This window comes from Xenopus tropicalis, chromosome 1 (assembly GCF_000004195.4).
Source record: "Xenopus tropicalis strain Nigerian chromosome 1, UCB_Xtro_10.0, whole genome shotgun sequence".
NCBI lineage: Eukaryota > Metazoa > Chordata > Amphibia > Anura > Pipidae > Xenopus > Xenopus tropicalis.
Window position 1 is genome coordinate 201,665,801 of NC_030677.2, and position 27,045 is coordinate 201,692,845.

Here is a 27,045-nt window from a genome sequence, read left to right on the forward strand (position 1 = left end):
TTCTCTCTGCCTTGGAGTCTCACAGAACTCATTCTCTACAGTTGTTGGTTTATTGGGAGGAAGACTGGACTGGGCAGATGCACAGAATCCATAAAGAATAAGCCCTACAGAGACTTTGCTTTAGCGCCTACTAACTTACCATGATATAAAGTGGTATAAGGTAACTCTATGAACTAGACAATACATGAGACAAACTGTTTATGTCCATAATGAAAACCTTAATTTGTCCAGTGCTTTTACATTTCCACTGTGCCCCAAAAAAATTCACCAATAAGAATGCTGATTCCCAGCACTATGTCAGCCATCTTGCTGTTACCTATTACATATAGAGATAACAATGTCTTTTTATTCTTCATTATATTACACTGGAATTAAACATGGAGATAAAGGACTCACTTGGTCAGGGCTATGGAACTGAGCTTTGTGCTTCCAACTCCACTTGTAGGAACAGAGAACACGGAGCCAGATTTACACAGATTAGCTGGGATTCTGATTGGAGGATTTTTTTGCATTTTAAAGTTGATGGCTGTGAAGATTTGGGGGAAAGTTTGGAAAAGTTTTATTGTGCAATATTGCTTTAAGAATAGAAACCTGATCTTGCTGGGCTACAGCTCCCAGCATGCCTCAACCTTCATTATATGTTACATTACTGTGGGATTTGTAGTCCAGCAACAGCTGAGTAAAGTTAGGTTGAGCAGAGCAGTGCAGCAGTTTGAAAACTCTTTAACAAATATTTTACTTACAAAATTAGAATTTCCAGCAAAAAACGATGAACTTGACCTATTGGTAACTTATATATACATCAATGTTTTGATAAGAAGTGTTTTTAGTGTCAGTATCATGATACCAGCATATGGCAAATAAGGGCTGTGATTGGCTATTTGGTAGCCCCATGTGGCCTGCAGGAGGCTCTGCTTGGAGTAAAACTGGGTCTCTGGGCTTCCAAAACTTGTCTCCAACCCAGAAATGTAAAAATGGCACCTACTTTGGGGCCACTGGGAGCAACACCCAAGAGGTTGGTGAGCAACATGTTGCCCCGGAGCCACTGGTTGGGGATCCCTGCTCTAACAGCATCCTGGAATACTCCTAGATAATGCCTATATTAACAATAAAAACACATGCACAATCTCTGGTACAAGTAATTATAACATTAGGTCTTACGTTAACTTCCCCTATGTTAGTCCTGAATAGGAAATCCAATACTGAGTACTCACTGTCCCAGAAATAAATTGCCTGCTAGAGGATTCAGGTAACAGTGCCATATTAATGGTGTGAGGGAGCATATGGTGGCCTTGGCAACAGTACAAACAGTATATCCAGAAGGCACTCTTGATGTCAACTACAACTCCCAGAATCCCTGCTGACAGTGGTTAGCCGAAAGCTGTAGTTCAACAACCTCTGCAGTGAGTCAAATTTGACACCCCCTCTGAGAAGTAAACCTAATCCCAGATGCTAACAAAACAGAGCCCTCTAGGGCTGACATTACTGGGCTGTAGGTAAAGGTCCCTATACATGGGCCGATCCGCTTGCTTGGCGATGTCGCCAAGCGAGCGGATCTTCTCCCGATATCACCCCCCTACGGGTGGGCGATATCGGGAGAATCCAGGGTAATTTTGATCGTTTGGCCCTGGTCTGGGGACCGTATCAACAAGCCGATGGGGTCCCTGATCCGACTAGATTTTTTAATCTGCCTGATTGAGATCTGGATGATTTCAGGCCAGATATCAGTCAGGTAGGCCCATCGTTAGTCCCCATACACGGGCCAATTAGCTGCCGAATCAGTCTTAAGGTGGCCATACACGGGCCGACTATAGCTGCCGATATCGGTCCCTTGGACCGATTCGGCAGCTATTCGGCCCGTGTATGGGGAGAGCAGACCGGCCTGGCCGACCGATATCTGGCCTGAAATTGGCCAGATCTCGATCGGCCAGGTTAGAAAATCTGGTCGGATCGGGGACCGCATCGGCTCGTTGATGCGGTCCCCGATCCGACTGCCCCATTGCCGCCCACATAATCCGATCGTCTGGCCCCAGGGCCAAACGATCGGATTATTATTTTTTTTACCTAAATGGTCCCCGATATCGCCCACCCGTAGGTGGGGATATCGGGGGAAGATCCGCTCGCTTGGCGACATCGCCAAGCGAGCGGATCTGCTCGTGTATGGCCACCTTAAGGGACCCATATCGGCAGCTAAAATTGGCCCCTGTATGGGGACCTTAAGGATATGTAGAACAGTAATTGTGTTGTGAATGAATAGTTGCTCACTTTAGGGTTAATGATCCCTATATAATATGCCCTTACAGTACTTTGCTTGTTGTTTTGCTCTGCAGGAATGACCCGAAGAGCCAGCAAACGTAACAGCGCCATGAAGGCAATTCCTAATAGTTTGATGATCACAAACCCAATACTGAAATGTTCTGAGTCCGTTCCTATGAGAAGTGCATAACACAGACTAAAACAGAATTTTGTGGGCTTTTTGACTTATGGAGGGGGCTGCAAACACAGAGGGACCTGAAAATGACCAAACCCTAAGTATTGACTCATTTATCGAGTACATAATGGCCATCCAAGAGTTATCCATAACGGACCCACAAATCCAAGGGGATCAGGAATTACAAAAAGAAACCAGGATGGAGAGCGGTGAAAATAATTTGATTTCGAACACTGAAACCAACGCAACCCAACATTCCGAGCTGGTGTCAAGCCCAATAAATACTCCAAAAATTGAGGACATAGACAATAAGGACAATGATGGATTTGGTAAGCGGCACGATAAATTGTTCACATGTCACACACACAGTATGGATCGTGTGTATTGTACGTGGCTCGGCACTAACTACTGGTACATGTATGCCAAGCCATACTGGGACACTAAGCTGCCTTCAGAAGAGCAATTTTTTGATGATCGTCTCAACTATTTGGAATGTTCTGATGTCATGACTGATTATGCCAACGGAATGTGGGAACAGGCTCTGTTAGACTCTGACCCTGGATCTTTACTGGAAAGTGACCAGTATGATGAGACAAAGCAAAGCCAGGATTACCTAAATGGGTGTGATCTTGCCCTTAGTGGTGTGACTTGTTTGAATGAAGTGTCGGATAACAGTGTAGATGAGGAGGACTCCTTTACTGGCCTCGCTGTCAGTCCCCCACAGCCAACAGAAGTAGCTGTCAGAAAGGAACTCTCCAGGGATCGCCTGGAAGCTCTACAGCCAGAGATGGTTATAACTGTGGGGCACCAAGAAGATGAAACCTCCAGTGTGAAAAGCAAAGAGAGATGTAAACTGCCTTTCTCTGCAGTCGCCATTCAGAATGATCAGGCTGGGATTGAAGAGGAGAACAAAGAAAATAGCCTTGTTGGGGAGCTGTCTATTCATGGCAAACAACTCCTTGGTACTACTTCAGTGGAACACCCCTCGGCCAATAGCATAGATACCTTGGCGAATATTAAATGTTTAAACTCACAGACGGGTGAACAGATGGAGAATTCTCTCATACTGACCTCTCCAAGCACGGATACCGAAAGGCAAAAGCAGTCACCAGAAGATAAAATGGTTGTGCCTCTTGGAGAGAATTGTCCCACTAAGTCCAGCGAAATGGAATCAAACCAACAGTTCTCTGGAATAGGTTTGACCGACATAAATGGAACTGTTCCGTCCCAAAGTAGAGAGAAAACTAAAGGGCAAAACTGCAAGAAAACAGCAGAGGCAGTTTCTTACCTTGTGGAGCAACAGGTGGCCAAGTGCCACTGTAACATGGAATGTCCTGCCAGAAGAAATGCCAAAGAAAACCCCGCACTTACAGTAAGTTTCCCCTTCTGCCTGGTGCCTTGCTACATGAGCGTGGTGGGATTGGGCTTTTGGGAGAAAAGGAATATTTACATCCCAGCAGCCATTTGGGTAGGCGTGAGTGACAGCTACGGCTGGGAGAGGAACACAAATGGTTAAAATGAAGTGTCAGCCAAACAGCAAGCTTTCCTAATTATAGAGAATGGCTGATAATAGCTGGACTCTTTAATAGAGCTGGGGACAGCTGTATGGGGAAATCTGATATAAATACTTATGCACAGATTCTGTAGCTCGGGTCTATGTTAACCCATTCAGCAAATGATCGGCCCTTCAGTGTATTAGGGGCATGGAAATAACAGGACAGGGCCACACAAGGGCGACTTGTAGCTGGTTACTGAGGTTGCATTGACTTATAGGGCAAGACATGGACTACAAGCCAATAGTATGTTCCCCCTGGCTTTAGCCACTCTTATATGGGTCATTGTGACACAAGTACAACATGTATTTTAGCTGCAGTAAACAACAAATAGGATTAGCGCTGCACACAAGTTTCATATAAGCGCAGCGCTGTATTTATGGGGGAGGGGCTAGAGGCGGTATGTCGACGCCCCCTAGCTTGCATAACATTCAGACGTGCAAGGGTGTGCCCATGGGCAGAAAACACAACGGGCCTGTACTAAGATAGAAACAGGGCTGTATTGCACAACAGTGCTGCACTTTGCACTAGATTTGCACTAGACTGAGCATTCTGTAACTGCACAGGGGCAGATTATATGTACAACCCTGTTTATATAAATAACATTTTTTCATAAAAATATACTTTTTTAGTAGTATGTGCTATTGGGTAATCCTAAAAAGATAATTGCCTCCTGGGATCATAGGATTCACAGTGCACTCAAACAAACCATTGGCACACATACATGCTAGGCCCCATCAGCCAATCAGTGGGCAGAATTCTATCTTTTACTTTTACTCCTACTTTAACAGGCCACTTAATATGATATAAACTATCTGTTGGTTAAGTGTTCATTCATTCATTCTAAGTACACAGTGGCCCCAGCAGCCCCCATTACAGGCCCAATTAATATGGCTCACTATGGCATCTAACAGCAGCGTCTCTGGCATCTTCCAGAATCTACAGATTACCAGACCAGGCCTGCTCATGAATACAGTGCTGCTGAATGTAGGCAGTGCTGTATTCATAGGAGAAGCACATGTTTCTGTGCTACATTTTGAAGCATAAATGCCTGTTCCTATGGGTGCTATACATGGGGTAGGGAGCAAGGTGTAAAAAAAATGGCAGTTTGTGTCTTTGCACTCCGCGCAAAAGTAGATTCTGTGGCCCTAACTAAGGTATGTATTGATTTCATCGCATACTATGAGAAAAGACACATGAACTACAGCTTCTTGCATAGTTTGTCCCCTCCATAGTTTACAAGGGAACCTATTTTTATCATGCACAGTAGTAGCTTAGAATGTGACTGTCAGTTCACATGGGGTCCTGTACTAACAGGTCAGCAGTACAAGTGGGACATCTCTGTGAGATCGGAGAAGCGTTAGACTGCTCTTCCACTAGGAGAACTACCAGTGTAACATGAACCATCAACCTCATATAAAGGAGACATGGAAGGAAGATGGGAGAAGACAGAAGCTGAAATAGAATGGTTGCTTAAGAAAGATTAAGGAGATGGAGAGGTCAGGAGAGAAAGGGAATGGGAAAGAAGAATGAAAAGAGACTGCATATTGTAATTAATTATACATTCAATATAGTTTCATAGATTTTTGTTAGTACAGGTATAGGATCCTTTATCCGGAAACCTGTTATCCAGAAAGTTCTGAATTTCGGAAAGGCCATCTCCATAGACTCCATTATAAGCAAATAATTCTGATTTTTAAAAATTTAAAGATTTCCTTTTTCTCTGTAATAATAAAACAGTACCTGTACTTGATCCCAACTAAGATATAATTACCCCTTATTGGGGGCAGAACAGCCCTATTGGGTTTATTTAATGGTTAAATGATTCCCTTTTCTTTGTAATAATAAAACAGTACCTGTACTTGATCCCAACTAAGATATAATTACCCCTTATTGGGGGCAGAACAGCCCTATTGGGTTTATTTAATGGTTAAATGATTTCCTTTTCTCTGTAATAATAAAACAGTACCTGTACTTGATCCCAACTAAGATATAATTACCCCTTATTGGGGGCAGAACAGCCCTATTGGGTTTATTTAATGGTTAAATGATTCCCTTTTCTCTGTAATAATAAAACAGTACCTGTACTTGATCCCAACTAAGATATAATTACCCCTTATTGGGGGCAGAACAGCCCTATTGGGTTTATTTAATGGTTAAATGATTCCCTTTTCTTTGTAATAATAAAACAGTACCTGTACTTGATCCCAACTAAGATATAATTACCCCTTATTGGGGGCAGAACAGCCCTATTGGGTTTATTTAATGGTTAAATGATTCCCTTTTCTCTGTAATAATAAAACAGTACCTGTACTTGATCCCAACTAAGATATAATTACCCCTTATTGGGGGCAGAACAGCCCTATTGGGTTTATTTAATGGTTAAATGATTCCCTTTTCTCTGTAATAATAAAACAGTACCTGTACTTGATCCCAACTAAGATATAATTACCCCTTATTGGGGCAGAACAGCCCTATTGGGTTTATTTAATGGTTAAATGATTCCCTTTTCTCTGTAATAATAAAACAGTACCTGTACTTGATCCCAACTAAGATATAATTACCCCTTATTGGGGCAGAACAGCCCTATTGGGTTTATTTAATGGTTAAATTATTCCCTTTTCTCTGTAATAATAAAACAGTACCTGTACTTGATCCCAACTAAGATATAATTAATGCTTATTGGAGGCAAAACAATTCTATTGGATACTTAAATGATGTTTAGCAGACTTAAGTTATGGAGATCCAAATTACGGAAAGATCCCTTATCTGGGAAAACCCCAGGTCCCGAGCATTCTGGATAACAGGTCCCATACCTGTATAGTTTGTAGGACTTGCAGACTATTCACAAGGTCCAGTACATAATATTTATTCGAAGTTCTCCTACTAAAGGTGGGTTAGCAATGCCATTGGGTCTCAGTATGTGCCGCTCCTCACACAGACGGTCCCCAGGGCTGGCATTGTCTAAGGCCTTTATTTATAAAGGGCCAAACATTTTCCATAGAGCAGTAAAAGAGTCAGGAGGAGGAAATTCTTTTGATGCTGGAACACGAGGCCTTTGGCTTCTTAGTTCCCTCATAGGAGTCTCCTATTTCAGCTGTAAATTAAGTCCATCCGGGTGGCAAGGTCCAAAATCTTTTCCACAACAGTCACCCACCATAAATCAATGGCTTCCCCCTTAGCCACCTTCACTACAGTAGCTGCCTGCTCACGTAGATAAAGATAAGTGGGGGCAGACTTTCCAGAACATTCTTACGTGACATTTGAACAGACCCCACAATCCATAAACTGCGTAAACCAGCAAAACATCCTCTATATTTATCTCCTAACTGCCTGTTAAACACAATGGGGATCGTGTATGAGCTGGGAGGGGTGGGTATTTGTAACTAAAAACAAATAGGCTTCATTTTTTCGGAGTGTCTCATAAGTATGTGAGCGCCAGCACTGATGTAGGTGTCGAGGTAAGTCATGGGGTATGGGAGCTCAGTAAAGCCTAGGCAAGCAGTGAGTGGGTCTCCTATAGGCTACAAGATAGACTTATGTAACTGAACATTCTAAAGCTACGTCAAGGAGTGGCTGATCAACCGCCATAGGGAAAATGTGTTTTGACATTGAATTCATTTCTGGGAGTAGGCTTGGCAGTGTGCCATGTAACTGCTGAAGATGGCACCATGTGTAAGTACTTCAACCCAATAACATTTCTAATAATCTGTTGCTAATGAATTCTACTCATATACTATATTAACTTATACTCTCCTTCATAACCCTGCACTCCTCTGCTCCTCTCTCTCTATATCTGCTCCCACTCTCTCCTGATCCTTATACTCAGCTTGGGACAGGCCATTGACCACAGAAGAACTGCAATGCCAGGCCCAATGTGCACCCCACTCCCTCAGTGCTTCCCCCCAAGTGAGGTGAGAGGCAAGGCTTGTGGAGTAGATGAGTTGAGGGGGGCTATCATGCAATACAGACTGGAAGTGAAGCAGGGAGAGTTTGACATGCACCAATGTGATTCCTACCTCCATAATATGTTCCTGTCTGTCTCCTCTTTAGAAAGATCTTTGGTACTAAGACCTAGATCTGAAAGAAGGTTCTGAGGTCATGGATTGTATTCTTCGCAATGAAGATGTGCAGCTTAGGATGGTTTCTGGCTCTTATTATAAAAATAATTGTGTCTTATACTGTGGTCCAAACCCCAGCAGATCCAGGCTTCTATGTGCCATTGAGCTAAATTTATACATCTAAATGCCACCCAGGAAGTCAGATTTGCCTTTATTTAAATGCTTGTTATTCTAAGAAAACACTCCCATTGGCTTCTTCTACCCACATTTGTGCACTCTGGTTGGTATATCAGAGCAGCCAGTGACCAGTTTTAGTCGATTTGAGCTGAAGTCTGCCCATTAGTGGATAGGATTCAGTAATGGAATCATGTTCCTGATTGGACATGATCAAGCCTTTTGTCTGCTGATGGCATCTATTTTCAATCAATCGCTAGACTGGCTAAATGACTCCCCTGTCCTTGGAGTGACTGGTGGGAAAAGATTTGCACAACTGTTGCCACCTTTGATCCAGTAGTGCCACCCAGGATATCTTCTCAGGGAACTAGGACTATCACCACCAAGTGCCCTAACAATGGCTCTCAGTTGCTTCTACAATGGGCAGACTGGCAGGGCTGATAATTCCCTAGTACCCAATAGTTACTGTACAGTTATGTGTTGAAAATGTTGGCCCCTTAAATTATTTTCTTGTTAAACTACAGCCCTAACATTTTATCAGGGTTGGAGGAATGCTGGGAGTTGTAGTCCCATGACATTTGTTGTCCCAAGAACCCAGGAAACATGGCTCTGAACAGGGTTGGAAAGACAGGGCTAACTATAGCTTATGTTGCACATGTACTGTGTATTAGCCGGGGTGCTGAGGAGCTGGTACTCTCATGTGAGTCTAATGGTGCAGTATCCAGCTCATTCTTACCGACTGATATTAAGGACATGAACGAGTTAATTCCAATAGACTATAAACATTTGTCTATGACTGGGTCACAAACTCCCAGATGAAGGTCGCACCTGACTGCAAAGCTTCTATTCCCCCCGACACTCACGGAGGTGATAAATGTTCTTAGGAACAGTTGTTTCCCAGTCCAGTCACTGGGCTGATATTGCATTTATGCTGCATTAGACACTGGCCCCCCCAGGGGCATTACTTAGGCTGACTGCACACATAGGGATTTGGAACATTTGCTCTGAATCATCCGTTATCGCTCCCCCATTGCTCCCAGTGGCAATTTGGTGAAACTACTACTGTGGGCAGTTTTCACGCATTTCGCATGTAGTGTCAAGGGGCCAAGTTTACATGGAAGGGCTGAAGGATAACTGAGGCATTTATGTTGTTTGCTTCAAGGTTTTCCTGTTAGCCTGACTCAATCTTTGCTACATGAAAATACAAATGCTCGCCAAGCGAGCGGATCTTATAGTGTATGGGCACCTTTATTCAAGTCCACCAGTACAGATCATGTAAGGTTCTCTGGGTTCTCTGTCTCTCTGATTCTCAAAGTGCTCAAAAGTGCCCCGTGTTCCATTCTGCAAAATGATGGAAACAGCAGCACGCTGGTTATTTTGAGAAGTGATGACTTTACTTATATGCCAAAGGCAATGTTCAGGCTTCAGTCTAGTCCTTTATCAAGCCTCAGATTCCAGAATTACAGCTCAATGAATATATTGCAGAGGAATACAAGTAAAGTTGGCCATACATAGGCCAATGAAAGCTGCTGTCTTGGCCTCTCTTGGCCAATGTATGACAGACCTCCTGCGGTCGGCCCAAGCAGGTTAGAAAATCCTGTCGGACGAGGGCCATAGGTCTATGTTTTGATCTAATCATTGTCAGAATGTCGGACCAGTCGGATATGGCCCATGAAAAGATCCACTCAATTCCTCCCAATTGAGTTCCTTTAGGGCAAGCTTCAATGAAAGCATATATGAATCCATTTTGCATTTCAAAATTTAAAAATAGAACAAACCTTTATGATAACATCAACATATATCTTACTTTATATATAACAGCCTTATGCGTTTCATGCCCAGATGGCAGATTTTCTTTTGCAAGCTTCAAAGAAACCTAGCTGTTTGGCTACTTCCTAGGGATGCCCATAAACAACCATGCAAAAAAATACAATTTTCTCAATATAAGTATTTATTTCAAACATATAGAGCAATGTTAAAATCGTTGAGAAAAGCTGATCACCTTAAAACTTTATTGAAGTCTTTGGGAAATGTAGAATTGAATTAGGAGATACAGTAACACTTCTAATGTAAATGATCACTATAGAGATATTAATAAACTGGGCATCAGTCTATCTAACAAAATTTGTCTGTTTCTTTTCATTTAAAGGTTACAAATGGCAATGAATCCTACAACTTTCTGCCTGAAAGCAGCAGCCAGTCCAGCCAGGGACACAGAACCTCCACAGAGGTCTCAGGACGCGATGCCAATGGGCTCCACAAGATACACAGTGACTGTCCTTGTCACAGATCTAACGTCATGCCAAAAGACATTTCTTTAACTTTGTTCAAGGAAAATACACATTTTACTCAGCCATTTGATAATAAAGACATTTTAGGAGAAAGTGCCTCTTCTACGTGTTCTACTGTGGTGCCCAAACCGTTAGGCACCATACAAAAAGTGAGTAACCTTACTAAAGCTGTAAGTGTTAAAGCTTCCTTGGACTGTAAACATGAGAATGTTGGAGACACTTTAGCAATGATCGACAGAAATACTGATCAAGGCCTTAATCCTTGTCCTGAAAATAAAGGTTATGGTGGAATGACTAGCCGCAGAGCTACAGACCAGCTCAAAATGAATCTTATCACAAAAAAAGCAAATAGCATAACTACACAACAAAAAGATACAATTCCAGAGGGTAAAAGAAGGCCTTCAAAGAAAGACGGTATTTTTGGGAGTAACAGAGAGCTACTAAATGGTGGTGTTGTATGTAAGGCAACAGTGGGTAAAGGTGCGGCACCAACCATGAAATCAAAGGTGGAGGCACGAGGTTCATCGGGTGGAACAGTTCCCAAGGATTCAGATGAAGAAGACGATAATGCAGGTTACATTCCAAATTCCCAGGAGCTGTTATTTATCTCTGAGGATTCAGATGTATATGAAACCAGTAAGCTGGATACAAAACGAGATAGCAGCCAAAAGCCCCAGTGCCCAAACTCACTGGCAAACGCACTCCCAAAACCAAGCAGTTCCCAAACTCCAGTGGCTTCTATAGGTCTGCTGGAGACCAAAGCAGAGAAGAAAATGGCTAAAAGGACAATAAGTGCACAGGGGAAGGAATGTGACTCACATCCCAAAATCCACAACAAACAGACATTGGGGGGAAAAGAGGGACTGGCAGGAGATAAAGATAAGCTTGTCAAAAAGGAGGACAAGATGGAGACTTCTTCTGCTTCTTCTGGGAAAGATAAAGATGGTAAAGGTGAGAAAATAGTGACTAGGTTTAATGTAACTACTAGGATTGGTACTGTAATAGGATTAGGTAATACTAGGATTAGTACTGTAATAGGATTAGGTAATACTAGGATTGGTATTAATTCTGCAAAGGAAACAGCAGAACAGCACCAGTTGGGCCATCTAGACGCATGCATTGCGTTATATGTATCTAATGTGTGTTTAGGTTCCCTTAGAACCACTAGAACAGCAAAGCAAGATGGCAACAGTAGGCAAGCCTATAGGGCTCCATTGGGCAGATACAATAAAGAGACAGGCACAGATCTTACATCCCTTACTGGGAGACAGGTCGTTACTGGAGAGCCAGATCCCAGCCTCTGGAGTCATTCACACTTACCTCTGCTCTAAACGATGATAGGTAGGGTTCAGTGGAATAGAGATCTGCAATTTTATCCATTTAGTTCTCATCATTGCTGTGATTTCAAAAGCAGCTCCAGATAAAATAACTACTCTCTGATTATCAGCTATGGGGTCACCCAAGTTCTATCATTTTCCATTTCCCATCACAGACCATGGCATAACTGTCACACCTGATGGGTGTAGGGTCCCAATAAAACCCAGTGCCAACATGTTTATTGCCTGCAGTGAAACAGGAGCTCCCACCGCACATGAGTAGGACTCACATGACCCTGCTTTGCTGTTTATCAATGGGAACTCATAGAAATAAAGCATCTGGTACTACACTGTACTGATATACTGCACTGCTTCTCTATAGAGTTAGTAGCTTGTATTCATTCTCAGAGTGCTTCTTCCTATCTACTTTCTTTCCTTGTCTCTAACAATCAGGTGTATAACTAGAACACTGTCATGGGAAAATATGTTTTTTTCAAAACCCATCAGTTAATAGAGCTTCTCCAGCAGAATCCTGCATTGTAATCTGTTTTTCACAAACACAGATTTTTTTTTTATATTTAATTTAGAAATTTCACGAGGCTAGCCTTATTTCTCATTTCCCAGAGTGCCACGGCCATGTGACCTGTGCTCTGATAAACTTCACTCACACTTTACTGCTGCGCTGCAAGTTGGAGTGATATCCCCCCTCCCCCAGCAGCCGATCAGCAGAACAATGGGAAGGGAGCAAGATAGCAGCTCCCAGTAGGTATCAGAATAGCACTCAATAGTAAGAAATCCAAGTCCGGCTTGGGACTCCTCCAGTTACATGGGAGTAGGAGAAACAATAGGTTAGCTGAAAGCAGTTCTAATGTGTAGTGCTGGCTCCTTCTGAAAGCTCAGACTCAGGCACACTTTACTGCTGCGCTGCAAGTTGGAGTGATATCCCCCCCTCTCCCAGCAGCCAATCAGCAGAACAATGGGAAGGGAGAAAGATAGCAGCTCCCAGTAGGTATCAGAATAGCACTCAATAGTAAGAAATCCAAGTCCGGCTTGGGACTCCTCCAGTTACATGGGAGTAGGAGAACAGCCACAGTCCCTTCCCAGAGACTATTATCCCGCTGCCTTGACCCCCCTAAAGCAACAACGTCTGACTAAATGTGCTTTTTTTATAACCCTGAACACATCATTGTTGAGGCGGAGGTTGAAGCCTGGACGCTAAACAAACATTTACGAAAGTTTATTGCATTTACAGCTCCCAGACTACTGCACAAAATACAGGTCGAAATGTTCGCTGACTACTCTGGAAATGTGAAATTGTTCTGTCAGTTCAGAGACATCCACGGGGACTCCACCATTACCTGGACCAAGGATTCAAAGCTGCTGGCTCGGATGCACAGAAGGTAAATGCTAAAACTGCAATGGATTTTCCAACATTTGTGCATAAATCCCCAAAGTCATGGTCTAATCTGTGTCTGTAACTCAAAAAAACCAAAAAACCGTTGGCCAATGACGCCCAGCATTTCTCCACTGATCCAATAGTTCTGCTTGAGAATCAGACAAATGGGTCGGTGTAATTTGACACTGACCCATTTGGCAATTGAGTTTGGTATTACATACTGGGTACCTGGGCTGAACATTATATTGCGTGTGAATTGGCCCATGTGTGCCCTTTGCTTTAAAACTGCTATAATAAGATGCCTATTAATACCACCTTCATGCACCGAGAGGCTTGGGTGCTTGCTGGTGTGTTACTGATGGGCCTTGGGAGCCATAGGGATGTATCCCCACAGCTCTCTGTACCCTTGTAGCACTGTATAAGTAAAGTTATACATACATACATACATACACACATACACACATACACACATACATACATACATTCCTTGCATAGCCATTGAATCATTGTGCTCCAGGGATCGAGGGTGGGATAGCTGGGGTGCAAATATTTCTTGTTAAGGTCAAGTACACATTCTGCCATGTTCCTTGTTGTTTTCCTTATTATTAATGTAAATGTATTATTAGCTTATCGGCCCGTGTAGAGGCAGAAACGAGGGCCTGCCCGACCGATATCAAACGATTGAATTATAATGACGGGTATAGGCAAAGTCGGTCTGGGGACCGCATCAACGAGCCGATCCGACTAGATTTTCTAACCTGCCCGATCGATATCTGACCGATTTGAGGCCAGATATTGGTCGGGCAGGCCCATCGTTAGTGCCCATACACGGGCCGATAAGCTGCCGAATTAGTCTAAGGGACCGATATCGGCAGCTACAATCGGACCGTGTATGGGCACCTTTAGTTGAGGTTGTCCTATGAATTATTGCCATTGTCTTGTATTATATAGTTTGGGTCAGTGTACCAATAGGAAGTCAAGTTAGTAGGTTCCGAAAACAATGATGAATGAAGGTTTGGTACCCTACTATTTTTTGGAATAGTCCCATAGGTAGCTCTATCAGGTGGTTTAAGGCAACATTACCAGTAGGGGGGCACTGAACCCTAAGATTCCATGAAGCGGAACCCTGGCAGCTGCAAGTTTGCAAGGAAATCAGCCAAATTATTAGTATTCAGCTCCACAAATCCACACCCTAAATGAAGGCTGTTACATTTGCATGTAATCTGCCATGTTTCTTACTGACAATGGAGTGTTTCTTTCCCAGAATTCCAGTATAATTGCAGACGCCTGCTAAATAACGCCCATCAGAACCTCAGCACTAGGTTGGGCACTAGTTAGTTTCCGCACAGAATTCCAGTTGGGGGGGTGGAACTTCCGGCACATAAAGAAAACTGGGCAGCAGACTGGAAAATGAGGTTCAATGTTGATAAGTGCAAAGTTATGCACTTTGGTAGAAATAATATAAACGCAAACTATCTACTGAATGGTAGTGTGTTGGGGGTTTCCTTAATGGAGAAGGATCTAGGGGTTTTTGTTGATAACAAGTTGTCTAATTCCAGACAGTGTCATTCTGTGGCTACTAAAGCAAATAAAGTGCTGTCTTGTATAAAAAAGGGCATTGACTCAAGGGATGAAACATAATTTTGCCCCTTTATAGGTCCCTGGTAAGGCCTCACCTTGAGTATGGGGGGCAGTTTTGGGCTCCAGTCCTTAAGAAGGATATTAATGAGCTGGAGAGAGTGCAGAGACTGCAACTAAACTGGTAAAGGGGATGGAAGATTTAAGCTATGAGGTTAGACTGTCGAGGTTGGGGTTGTTTTCTCTGGAAAAGAGGCGCTTGCGAGGGGACATGATTACTCTGTACAAGTACATTAGAGGGGATTATAGGCAGATGGGGGATGTTCTTTTTTCCCATAAAAACAATCAGCGCACCAGAGGTCACCCCTTTAGATTAGAGGAAAGGAGTTTCCATTTGAAGCAGCGTAGGTGGTTTTTCACGGTGAGGGCAGTGAGGTTGGGGAATGCCCTTCCTAGTGATGTGGTAATGGCAGATTCTGTTAATGCCTTTAAGAGGGGCCTGGATGAGTTCTTGATCAATCAGAATATCCAAGGCTATTGTGATACTAATATCTACAGTTAGTACTAGTGGTTGTATTTATAGTTTATGTATGTGAGTGTATAGATTGGTAGGTGTGGGTTAGGTGTGCTGGGTTTACTTGGATGGGTTGAACTTGATGGACACTGGTCTTTTTTCAACCCTATGTAACTATGTAACTATGTAACTATGTAACTATAAAGCGTCAGTAAAGGCATTATCCACTAATATGAAAATACTGAATATAAAGTCAGATATACAGTACCGTGTAGAAGGGTTGGGTAACTCAGCTGAGAACATGTATAAGCCAGGAATTCCTTATATGATCTGAATGGTGACAGGTGATTGATGGTGGGGGCTAATGTAACGGAATAGCTGAGGGCTCAGAGGGGCTAGCCAGCTGTTGGAATGGCTCATTACGTGATCCAGTGCATTTACTCGGGTAACTGTAGTCCTCACCCATAAAACACGCCCTCAACTTTATTTTTAAACTGCAATGGTGACACCCTAACCTAGATTGTAGTGTGAGGTTACCAGATCACCAGATCTTTTCAACAATTAACCTCTATACCAGGAATCTAAATGAATGGAGCTATTACACCAATAATGAAAAACAAAAATACAGATACTTGAGGGCAGGGTCAGACTGGGGGGTGTAGGGCCCACCGGGGCTGCTGCCCCGGGGGCCCCGCACCCCAAAGTGCCCCCTACGGCCATGTCACCCACACCCCCAAAAGCACCCCCGGGGGAGCACCTACAGGGATCGAGTTTGGGCCTCTAGGGCCCTCTGGGTTTTTTTCCCAGTGTCTTGGCCCAGTCTGACCCTGCTTGAGGGAAGTATCCACTACTTGGAAATCTTGGAGTGACCTAATTACATAAGACACATGTTGAGTCAAACAAAGTCAATGGTTGGTTGGAATATCCAACCAATCACAGACCAAACTATGCCTATGATTGATTGGGTGGTTTACCTTTAAGTTAATTTTTAGTATGTTATAGAATGGCTGATTCTTAGCAACTTTTCAGTTGGTCTTCATTTCTTTAGTTTTTGAATTATTTGTTTTTTTCTTTTGACTCTTTCCAACTTTCAACAGGAGGTCATTGACAGTCAAAAAACTATAGCTATTTTGTTATTGTTGCTTTTTTTTTTTTTACTTATCTTTCTATTTACCCTCTCTCCTATTCATATTCCAGTCTTTCATTCAAACCACTGCCTGGTTGCTAGGGTAATTTGGACCATAGCAACAGATACCTGCTGAAATTCCAAACTGCTGAACAAAAGGTTAGGTAATTAAAAACCCACAGAAAGTGACAAGCAGTTGTCTGAGAATATCAAGCTCCAGGTTATACTAAAGGTTCATTTTAATGTGAACAGCCTCTTTGAAGGCCTAGCAGGACAATTTCTCTTGCACCCGGGATACAAAAAATAGTCCCTAAGGGGTCTTTGATATATATTTTTGCTCACAGTGGTGTTGCTGATATTTTATGTATTATTAATTTACTATCTCTTTATTCCTGGGCCAGTTTGTCTCTCTGTGATATTGGGGCGAGGCAGGAACACATAGAAACACACATTACTTTCTATTTACACTATAGTCCCACAGTTCCAACTTCAATACAAATCAGTAGGTTTCTGCGTGCCCCCTGCAAACCCCTAATTCCAATATTCCCTATTCCCAATATTCCCTATTCAGTCTAATTGCTTTTCTTTCCTTTCCCCTTTCAGCTCAAGTGATGAGTCTCCTGTTTCACTAGCAATAGTGCAAATGAGTAAAAAAGACCAGGGGATATATCTGTGCACCCTGAAGAATTCATATGGAAAAGCATCATCAGAATTTCATCTGACTTCCGATGGTAAGTTGGGGAAAGGGTCTGGTTTTAGGCCGTTGGTCCCAATGAGTGACAATTTATTGATGGCATTTTTTTATTTTCTAGTGCTGGAGCAGCTGTCTCCCTGTCCAGAAGCTGAAGGTAAAGGCATTCACCCAAACAGGACGGAAAGGGGTTTCTGTGGGAACTTCTGTGAGCTCCACTGTTTTCCATTTCCCCCCCCAACACCTCCACATAGGCTGGCAGTGTATGCTGGGAGGTGTAGGTCAAAAAAGATAAAGGGTCATGCACCAGGTCATAATAATAAAAGTTAAAAATAGATTTCTTCAGAACTAATCTAAAATAAAATGATTCCTTTGGTGAGGCTGAATGATCAACCTCTGCCTAAGGTCTGACTGTGGCTTTGGGAATAATATTATTGGCCCAGAACGGCATATATTCATCAATATAACATAATACTTATAACATTATGGACTTTATTGAAAGAAATTAAGGGAAACAATATAGAAGCCATCTAATGCCATCTAAAGGCCTGCAGGCCAATATGTCACCTAGGAGGCAATCTAATAGACCCCATAGATACCAATCCACAGGTAGCATTTGAAAACACATTTTTAATTAGGCAGCTAGTGTTCAGTTTGGCCGCACATTGGGGTGGATAAATTACACACATATGACTTATTGGGCCATAAGTTGTTTAACCAGATGACTTTACCAAAGTCCAGGCGCGTTCCTCCGTCAGGTTGGTAAATAAACCCATACACAAGCAGATGGAAGTCATTTCCCAACCTGGTCTATCCATTTGACTGTTCAAGCAACAGATATATTCAAAAGAATGTATTGATCCAAAACACTCCCTTGATGGCCCTACATGGGATAGACTGAAGGTCACCGAATGCAATCAGAATTGGACAAGTTAGAAGACCTGTGCTTAGTACATGGGATACACTTCAATTCTGGCCTTCTTTGACCCATAAGTAATTTATTTCTGGTCCATTTATCCATTGACACTTAAGCCTATCTAGAAATAAATGTGCCATAGTCTTCCAAATCCCAGTGTTCTTCATGGGAACAGCTAATAACTAAGCTCGAGGAATCATTTTGCGTACCTTAGAAGGACACGTCAACCTGCCGCGTTCAACTTTGTCTCTAAACTAAGCGACAGCGTATGCTTTCCAAGAGCATTATTATATCTTCATCTGTGAAGCATGCTGGATAAAGTGATATTCTAATTATAGAGAATCCTCCGCGCATTTCTTCAGTAGCGAACACTGTGTACTTATGAGCCACCTCAAGTGTCTCTTCTGAATATTAGTCATACATTTCCAGACCTGTAGTACACTACTAATCAAGTCATCCCTGGTGGGACAAATGCTCTGTGTTATCTCATAGGCACTGATATATTGTATTTTTCTATTTCATTGCCCTAAGCCAGGGCTGTCCAACTGGAGGCCCACAGGCTGGATTTGACACTGGATTTTTGACTGGATTTTGATGGCCTTGGTCTTCTCAAAGGCCCCATAGACTTCCCTATATGATATCATTTTTTAACTGACATTGACCTTCCACTATACTGTATGAGATATAATTGGCTCACTATATGTAATAAGTTGGACAGCACTGCCATAAGCAATCATTTCTCCCCAAGGTACAGATCACTATTCACAGTTACTATTCACAGTTTATTTGGGTTGAAGAAGGACAAAAGTCCATGAAGTTTAACCTTTCCAAGTGAGGTGGAGCTGTGAATATGAAAATGAGCGCTCAATATCTTTGATCGAGGGAGCAAGACAAAAAGTAATACAAAAAATGCTTTGGAAAGGTTTCTCAAAACTCTCCATACAAAGAATTATGAGAGAAGCAACAGAGAGGCCAACAATGAATTTGTAGGAGATATAGAGTTAATACTAGCTTGTATGGTAGGGTGGCATAAAAGAAGCCATTAGCAAAAAAGAGCCAAGTATGAGTATGTGTGGGGCCTACCAAAAAGCATGAGAGTGACCCAGTTGCGATGCGGATTGTGGTCAGATTGGACCAATACAATGCTTTCCAGTAGAGGTCACACACTTGAGAGCCTATGGCACAATATGAAAGCCGAGCTGAGATGAATGACATGGAACAAATCAACCTGGAATGGGCCAACATCAGTACCAAATAGTCATTGTTGCTATAAAAGGTGGCTATGCGGTGTATTACATTATAGGGACAGAATATTTATAAAAATAAGATGTAAGTGTAGGATTTGTTATTCAGTAAAATGAGAGAACTGGTGAAGAGTCAGAATATTTTAGAAAGACTCTGTATATATCATCAATATATCTGTGAGTGCATGTGCGTTACTTATATTCTTTCATTCCTTAGGCGGTGAGGAGATTGAGTTTAATCAGCTCTTGTTCCGAGAGGACTTCATCACCGACATGTACTTTGGAGGCAACCTGTATGGCAGAATCACTACGGAAGACTTGCACTTTGGTGAAGGAGTCCATCGGAAGGCGTTTCGGAGTAAAGTCATGTGCGGCCTATTCCCTGTCTTCAACCCTGGGCACCTGTGTGTTCTGAAAGTGCACAACGCTATAGCGTATGGGACGAAGAACAACGATGAACTGGTGCAAAGGAACTATAAGCTTGCTGTGCAGGTGAGGGCAGTAACGTGTTCCTGCTATTCCCTAGGGATGGATCCCGCTCACTGCAGCACATTGCACCCTTCCCAACCATTCATGAAATATTTCAACCCAGGTAGAAGACCCCACTCAGCGGAATGGGCCATTACATAAACCTTTGCAGCATACATATTCCTCTGTAGTAAGAACAGTTCTACAGGCAAATGTAAAGGTATAGCCGTACTGTAATAACCCTGTATTTAGCAGAGCCCGGCCATATATTATTGGCACCCAAGGGAATGCTACTTAACCCAGCACCCTGCCTGCCTATCCCCTTCCCCCGCTGTTTGGCACACACTGGCCCTCGGCCACTTGCTCTCCTACTGCTTGGCCTGCATGAGCCCCCTGTCTGCCACTGTCCCTCCTTCCCTTGCCAAATAGCGCCCCCCCCCCCGACAATTCCACCTGAGGCCTGTGCCCCTAGCTCCTAGTATTCACTGGCTCTTTCCTTACAATATGCATTTATCTTTAATGACTTTAACATAGGAAACAATAGAAACACAGAGTGTAAAGGCTCAAATTAAAATTTATAGAAAATGGTTCAATAAATATATTTTTTTGTTTATGATAGGAATGCCACGTGCAAAATACTGCGCGGGAATATGCTAAGATCTACGCGGCAGAAGCTGAACAGTTGGAAGATTTTGGAAAAGTTCCGGAGTAAGTTCTGACTTAGAATGACTTAGGGATAGAAAAAGATTATAGAGATAGATAGATAGATAGATAATAGATAGATGATAGATAGATAGATAATAGATAGATAGATAGATAGATAGATAGATAGATAGATAATAGATAGATAGATAGATAGATAGATAGATAGATAGATAGATGATAGATAGATAGATAGATAGATGATAGATAGATGATAGATAGATAGATAGATAGATAGATAGATAGATGATAGATAGATAGATAGATAGATGATAGATAGATGATAGATAGATGATAGATAGATGATAGATAGATAGATAGATAGATAGATGATAGATAGATAGATAGATAGATAGATGATAGATAGATAGATAGATAGATAGATAGATAGATAGATAGATGATAGATAGATAGATAGATAGATAGATAGATGATAGATAGATAGATAGATAGATAGATGATAGATAGATAGATAGATGATAGATAGATGATAGATAGATAGATAGATAGATAGATAGAGAAGTCCTAAGTGGTATATTTTTACGGGCCTAAAGAGATTACACCTTGCCCTTTAACTGTTTTCTATTTTTTTGTGTTGTCTACTCCTGAGCTGTGGAGCTCTGGCTTTTTCCTTTTTGATCATTGGTAGAATCCTTAGACCCAGTCTAAATGGGTTCAGATCTCGGCAACTCCTGATAGGGCACGTGTTACACAGTGGTGCATTACAACAACTAACCGCTTGGGTCCCTATAATGGCAGCTTTGACACCACAGGGTGATAACCCTCACTGGTCTCCTCACTGGAGCCTGTAGCTGCCTTGCTAACTGACCCCTGTCTCTCACTCTTAAGGTGGCCATACACGAGCAGATCCGCTCGCTTGGCGATGTCGCCAAGCGAGCGGATCTTCCCCCGATATCCCCACCTACGGGTGGGCGATATCGGGGACCATTTAGGTAAAAAAAATAATAATCCGATCGTTTGGCCCTGGGGCCAGACGATCGGATTATGTGGGCGGCAATGGGGCAGTCGGATCGGGGACCGCATCAACGAGCCGATGCGGTCCCCGATCCGACCAGATTTTCTAACCTGGCCGATCGAGATCTGGCCAATTTCAGGCCAGATATCGGTCGGCCAGGCCGCTCTGCTCTCCCCATACACGGGCCGATTAGCTGCCGAATCGGTCCAAGGGACCGTTATCGGCAGCTATAGTCGGCCCGTGTATGGCCACCTTTAGAGGGACTATAACAAATCTTCCCTTGCACTTCCTTTTCCTATACTGGAACCTTCCTCTGTTCTGGGCCCTATCAGCTCTATAGCACCCCCTACAGCAAGTGGGCAGGCCAAAAGAGGCTGAGCACATGGTGCCCTCCCTTTTTATAGACTAAGGGAATCCTGACACCTTCTGGCCTGTCTGCACTGCCAGGAAATCCTGTAACCTAGGCTTGGTAAACAACCCCCCCAATAATAAAGGACCACCTTTACCCTCCTACGGATATTTTTGAGATAACAAAATATGTTGTAAAATACAGTTGTAAAATGTTATTTTTCTGTTACTTGGATCAGAGGTCATTGTATATGTGTGTGTATATATGTGTGTGTGTGTATATATATATATATATATGTGCGTGTGTGTGTATATGTGTGTACGTGTGTGTATGTGTGTGTATGTATGTGAGGCTATGCTGTACGTATGTACCCGTGCCAGCTGAGTTGTGTAGCTACTGTGTTACTGTGTATGATAAACAGGAGGGTTTGGCACTTTCTTGGCTGCGGCTCATAGAGATTTGTTGCCGTTAGGAGGATGAATAGTGCGGGTATGTGCGGCGCTGCCTGGGTTCTGCCAGCTGCTCCTGTCTGTCCATCACCTGACTCCATATTAATTCTAGTGAAATCCTTGGCATTCATGTGTAACATTCTACTGAGCGACCCAAAAACCAAATACGTCTATTTAGTGCCATAGAGATGGCGGAAGCACAGTGGGGGGAGTGGGTCGGATCACCCAGAGAAACTAATAGCGTGGGGCAGTGGCTCTCCGCTCTTTTGGGTTCACATTCACCTCTACACTCCATTGTTATATCAGGGTCCCAATTACCATTTGTACACAAACAAACATAGGATCTATTGTCTGGAAACCCATTATCCAGAAAGCTCCATTTGCCATAGAGTCCTAGTTAAGACAGATTAGCTTTTTCTCCTTTATGGTTACAAATCTAAATAGCTGCACCCCTTATCCAAAAACCCCCCAGGTCCCAAGCCAAATAGGAAAACCCATACCAAAATATCAGTCGCCCTATTCCCAGCTGGATCTCAGAAATCTCTAGATATATGGATAAGCATTTACCCCAGGTAATGTAATAAAAAGTTTGCCCACACTAGTAACCCATAGCAACCAATCAGAGATTTGTTTTCAAACGGCTGACCAGCAATTTCTACCTGGTGATTGGTCGCTATAGGTTACTAGACAAGTAGCAAACCTAAGACCATTTATTACATTACCCTCGAGAACTCTAATTGGCTTTCAAGCTGTCTCCCATGTTCTACTCATCTGGGCCCTAGTTTGGAACCTTTGGTCTCCAGATTATAAAAGGTAAAAGGGCTCATTTGCTATTGCCACGGGTGCAAGTGAATGAGCGCTGAGGGGGCAAATATTAATATTCCAGTGCAAGGTACAGGGTACAGCATGGTTTACCTCAAGGCAACCCTGAGTGTGTGTAATGAGACAATGTAAGTGGTTGTTGTTGGTCTACAACTCCCAGCGCCTTCACAGAGGTTATTTGTGGGATATTTGTGGGACTCTATATCTAGTGATCTGATTTCACGGCTCCTTTCATTTCAGGATAATTCCCATCTTCCTCATCCACCGCCCAGCAAACAATATCCCCTATGCAACAGTGGAGGAGGAATTAATTGGGGACTTTGTGAAGTATTCTGTGAAGGACGGCAAGGAGATCAATGTCCTGAGGAAGGACTCGGAGGCCGGGCAGAAGTGCTGCACGTTCCAGCACTGGGTATATGAGAAGACCAATGGAAATTTACTCGTCACTGATATGCAGGGTAATGTGATCCCGCCTGTTACTGTGAAATTGAATGCTCTGTGTTTCATACGGGTGAGCTCTGCATACCCCGAGTGGCTCTGCCCAGCTGGCCACATTGTCGCACCTTTCCCTGTTATTTTTGCTCTGTTGCCAGGGCTGCACCGCTTGGGGACGGTTGGACAACTTTCCCAGGGAACCACACTTTGTTGGGGGGGGTCCCTGCAGTTGTTATAAACAGTGCAAAAGAAAAGGCTTGTCTCTTATGTAAAGGGGATGTAATGAAGGGGTCAGGGTCGGACTGGGCCGGTTGGGCACCAGGAAAAAACCCGGTGGTCCCCTGTGGCTAGGGTTGCCACCTTTTCTGGAAAAAAATTCCGGCCTTCTTATATTTTTTGTTATTTTCCCTATTAATAACAATAGCATTAAGCATCATTTTTACCAGCCTGGCCGGTAAAATACTAGGTGGGAACCCTACCGCCGGCCCATAACCCAATCCCGAAGGCCCAAGCCACTTTACTGGTGGTGACTGCAGGCAGACTCAATAGGCCACTGCAGATGAGGCACCCAGGCCAAATTACTCACTGGTGGGTGGCTATGGACTTCTACCAAACTGGCCTTAATGCATTGCAATATCTAAATGCTTTTTTCCCATCTGCAGGTGTTGGAATGAAACTGACAGATGTTGGCATAGCAACAATAACTAAAGGGTAAGTGCCAGCAGTTATTTCCATTGTTACTCATTCTTTAATGTTGTAATTCATGCCTGTCAGTCAGGGAGGTGCATGAATCCAGCAGTATCATTGCCTCTAAAGAGCTTTCCTAGAGAGACTGATAGGGCCAAGATAGTCAAAAGCAGCCTTTCCGTGTTGGGCCACAGTTCTTAGCCAAGGCCTCTATAGGACTGCAGACTTACTACTATGTCCTTTATGAGGTAGAAGAATGCCGACGGATGGTGTTACACGCTCTATCCCAGCAGCCCGGGGAATGGACCAAGACCATAGGCCATATTTATATCTGTAGAAAGTGCTGGTTCCAATCCTAGTTCCTCCATGAGGGATCTGTAGATGTTGGATCTATTGATAAGCAAGTGAATCAGTAAATACAAAGCTCACCTTGGTGCTGACCAACATATTACATGCTATGGGCCAATCATTTCTCACATAGGATGTACAATAGCCAGATTAGACTAAACTATATCATTCAGTGAAGCCTATGGAGCCTTTGAGCAGCCTGGGGGCCATAAATATCCTTTGCAGGGCCACAGGCCTCCAGTTGGGCAACTCTGCTATAAAGTATTACAGGTTGCCCAACTTACCTAATTCCATTAAGTGAATCTTTTCCTATGATCTGTAATCCACAGAAGTGGAGCAATCAAAACCTGAAGGCCTATTGTTGTTCCCAACGCGTTTCTCTAAATGTAGAAAGTTGTAGGTAGAGAGAAATCTCCCAGCGTCCCTTTCTGTGCGAGTTGTTTGGCTCCCAGTGCCTCAAAGGTCAGATTTAATGAGTTCTATCTGCATATTGCTGGTAATTAGCGGAAGAAAGGGAACATTTCATGAGGCAGGTCAGCGAGTCACGCCTTTGAAGCCGTCGTTAGTTTGGCCAATTATTATAAATGTGAGAAGCTGCTGCTCTTTCATGTGGGAAGTCGGAGTTAAAGTTAATGAACATTGGTCACTTTGAAATGGAAATGTAATAGGAAATGTGTCGTTGGGTGTCAGGGTTCCCTCTCCAAAATATTCTCCTCCTTCCCCCCCTCACCTCCTTTCTTTCCTTATTCCCTTCTCTTCTCCGCTCCTTCTTCTACTCTTCTTACCTCTCCCCCCTCCCCATCTTCCCTCTCTCTATGGTTTTCTGCATTCCCCCCTTTTTCTTTCACTAATTCTGCCTCTCCACATTCCCATGAGAGTCGTTGATGCCATCTTGAAAATTCAGTGTATTTTATTTACGTGTGATACCATTGCATTTGTATGGCAATCAATACTCATGGAACGTTAAAGGGAAACTATACCCCCAGAATGAATACTTAACCAACAGACCGTTTATATCATATTAAATTACCTACCAAACTATATATCAGTAAATATTGCCCTTTTACAGCCTTTCCCTTGAGCCGCCATTTAGTGATGGGCTGTGTGCCCCCTCAGAGATCAGCTGACAGGAAGTGATGCAGCTCTAACTGTAACAGGAAGTAGTGTGGGAGTAAAAGGCAGAACTCTGTGAATCCTATGATCCCAGGGGGCGGCCCTTAGTACATAAAATGGCAGTTTTCTATTTAGGATTACCCAATGGCACATACTGCTATATGGAAATGGTTTATTTGGATGAAGCAGGGTTTACATATGAGCTGTTTATGCAGTATATTTTTATAGAGACCTACATTGTTGTGGGGGGTATAGTTTCCCTTTAATGGTGTTATTCAGGCAATGCCAAAAGAATGCCCTGTGCTGCGTAGTTTTGCATTTTTATGCCCCCGGAAATGCACAGGTTTGCCATTTGGCTGATTCAATTGAATGGAACTTGGCGTAATTAAGCTACAAAGGGAGTTTTTAAAACCAAAACACCACATGTGGCTTTGTAAACTTTCTAAATGCCACTCTCGTGACTTCTCTGACTGAGGAAGCAGATCTAACCCCCCCATTACACAGAGATATGGTATGTTCCAATATGTCCATTGTTGCTCTCCTTAGGCCTTACATTTTGTATCCTGCTCTTTCCCTTAGGTACAAGGGATTTAAAGGGAACTGCTCGGTCTCGTTCATAGATCAGTTCAAGGCCTTACACCAGTGCAACAAGTTCTGTGAAATTCTAGGGTTAAAGTCCCTGAAAGCCAACCCAGCGAAGCCAAAGAAACAAAGTGCTGCCAAGGAAAGGACTCAGCCCAGCGCGGCCGGCTCCCGAAAAAGCAAAAATGGGCCCAAGCCGAAGCACAAAACGTAGCTCCTCTCCGGCGCTATTTGTGGAGGAATGCGCTTCCTAGACCCTATTGAGTTACCCACCGAGGGGACATTGCTGGTTGCCTAGAAACAGCCGTTAGTTACCCGGCAGATGGACTCATTCACAGCCGCTTAGTGTGGAACTTTCTTCATTTTGGATCCCCTTTTCTGTACAGAATATTCATAGTTTTCCTAAGGAAATAGTGTGTATATATATAATAGCGCGGGGATAGCGCAGGACACACGCGGCCCTCCCGCTACAGCTGGTCTAGAACTCCCATCATCCCTCTGACTGACAGGGGCCGTTGGGAGTTGTAGATCAATGAAAGCAGGGGGGCTGCCAGCTGGATAGCCGGCATTGTTTAGGATTTTTGCTGATAGCTTGCATAGGCCGTGTGTACAGCAGCCCCATTACGGGGGGGCAGGACTTACACGAAGTCTCTACTTTAGCTTCAAGCTTTTCTTATGCGCTTTATAAGCTTTAAAATAGGCCCTGGCATCTCAGGTTCACAGAGACCCAAACATGGCACCCCCACCGGCCCAATGAATACTGACTGTCTATGGCACCTTACAGCAGCCCCCCCAGCCCAATGAATAGTGAGTGTCTATGGCA

The 27,045-nt window shown here is 43.3% G+C and overlaps 2 protein-coding genes across 2 annotated transcripts in view; one reads left to right on the plus strand and one right to left on the minus strand.

Annotated features, from left to right (window-relative positions):
- Positions 1–3,797, minus strand: part of malt1 (MALT1 paracaspase) — a 76,542-nt gene extending 72,745 nt beyond the window's left edge. The window contains exon 1 of the mRNA XM_004910400.4: positions 3,720–3,797. Within this exon, the coding sequence (XP_004910457.1) occupies positions 3,720–3,757 (38 nt within the window). The 5' untranslated portion in view covers positions 3,758–3,797. The remainder of the gene's footprint in view (positions 1–3,719) is intronic.
- On the plus strand, positions 1–26,985 carry alpk2 (alpha kinase 2). The gene is made up of 11 exons (XM_012967485.3): positions 1–160; positions 2,331–3,803; positions 10,369–11,461; positions 13,079–13,226; positions 17,044–17,171; positions 17,253–17,288; positions 19,509–19,783; positions 20,379–20,467; positions 23,298–23,515; positions 24,155–24,203; positions 26,220–26,985. The coding sequence occupies exons 2-11, from the start codon at positions 2,484–2,486 to the stop codon at positions 26,434–26,436; spliced, it is 3,573 nt and encodes a 1,190-aa protein (XP_012822939.2). The 5' UTR covers positions 1–160; positions 2,331–2,483; the 3' UTR covers positions 26,437–26,985.
- Positions 26,986–27,045: the final 60 nt, after the last annotated feature.

Coding starts and splice junctions, on each gene's coding strand:
- alpk2 (XM_012967485.3), top strand. CDS start 2,484: ATGGAGGGGGCTGCAAACACAGAGGGACCTGAAAATGACCAAACCCTA. Junction 11,462..13,078: donor GAAAGATAAAGATGGTAAAG/GTGAGAAAATAG, acceptor TTGCATTTACAG/CTCCCAGACTACTGCACAAA. Junction 23,516..24,154: donor ACTCGTCACTGATATGCAGG/GTAATGTGATCC, acceptor TCCCATCTGCAG/GTGTTGGAATGAAACTGACA.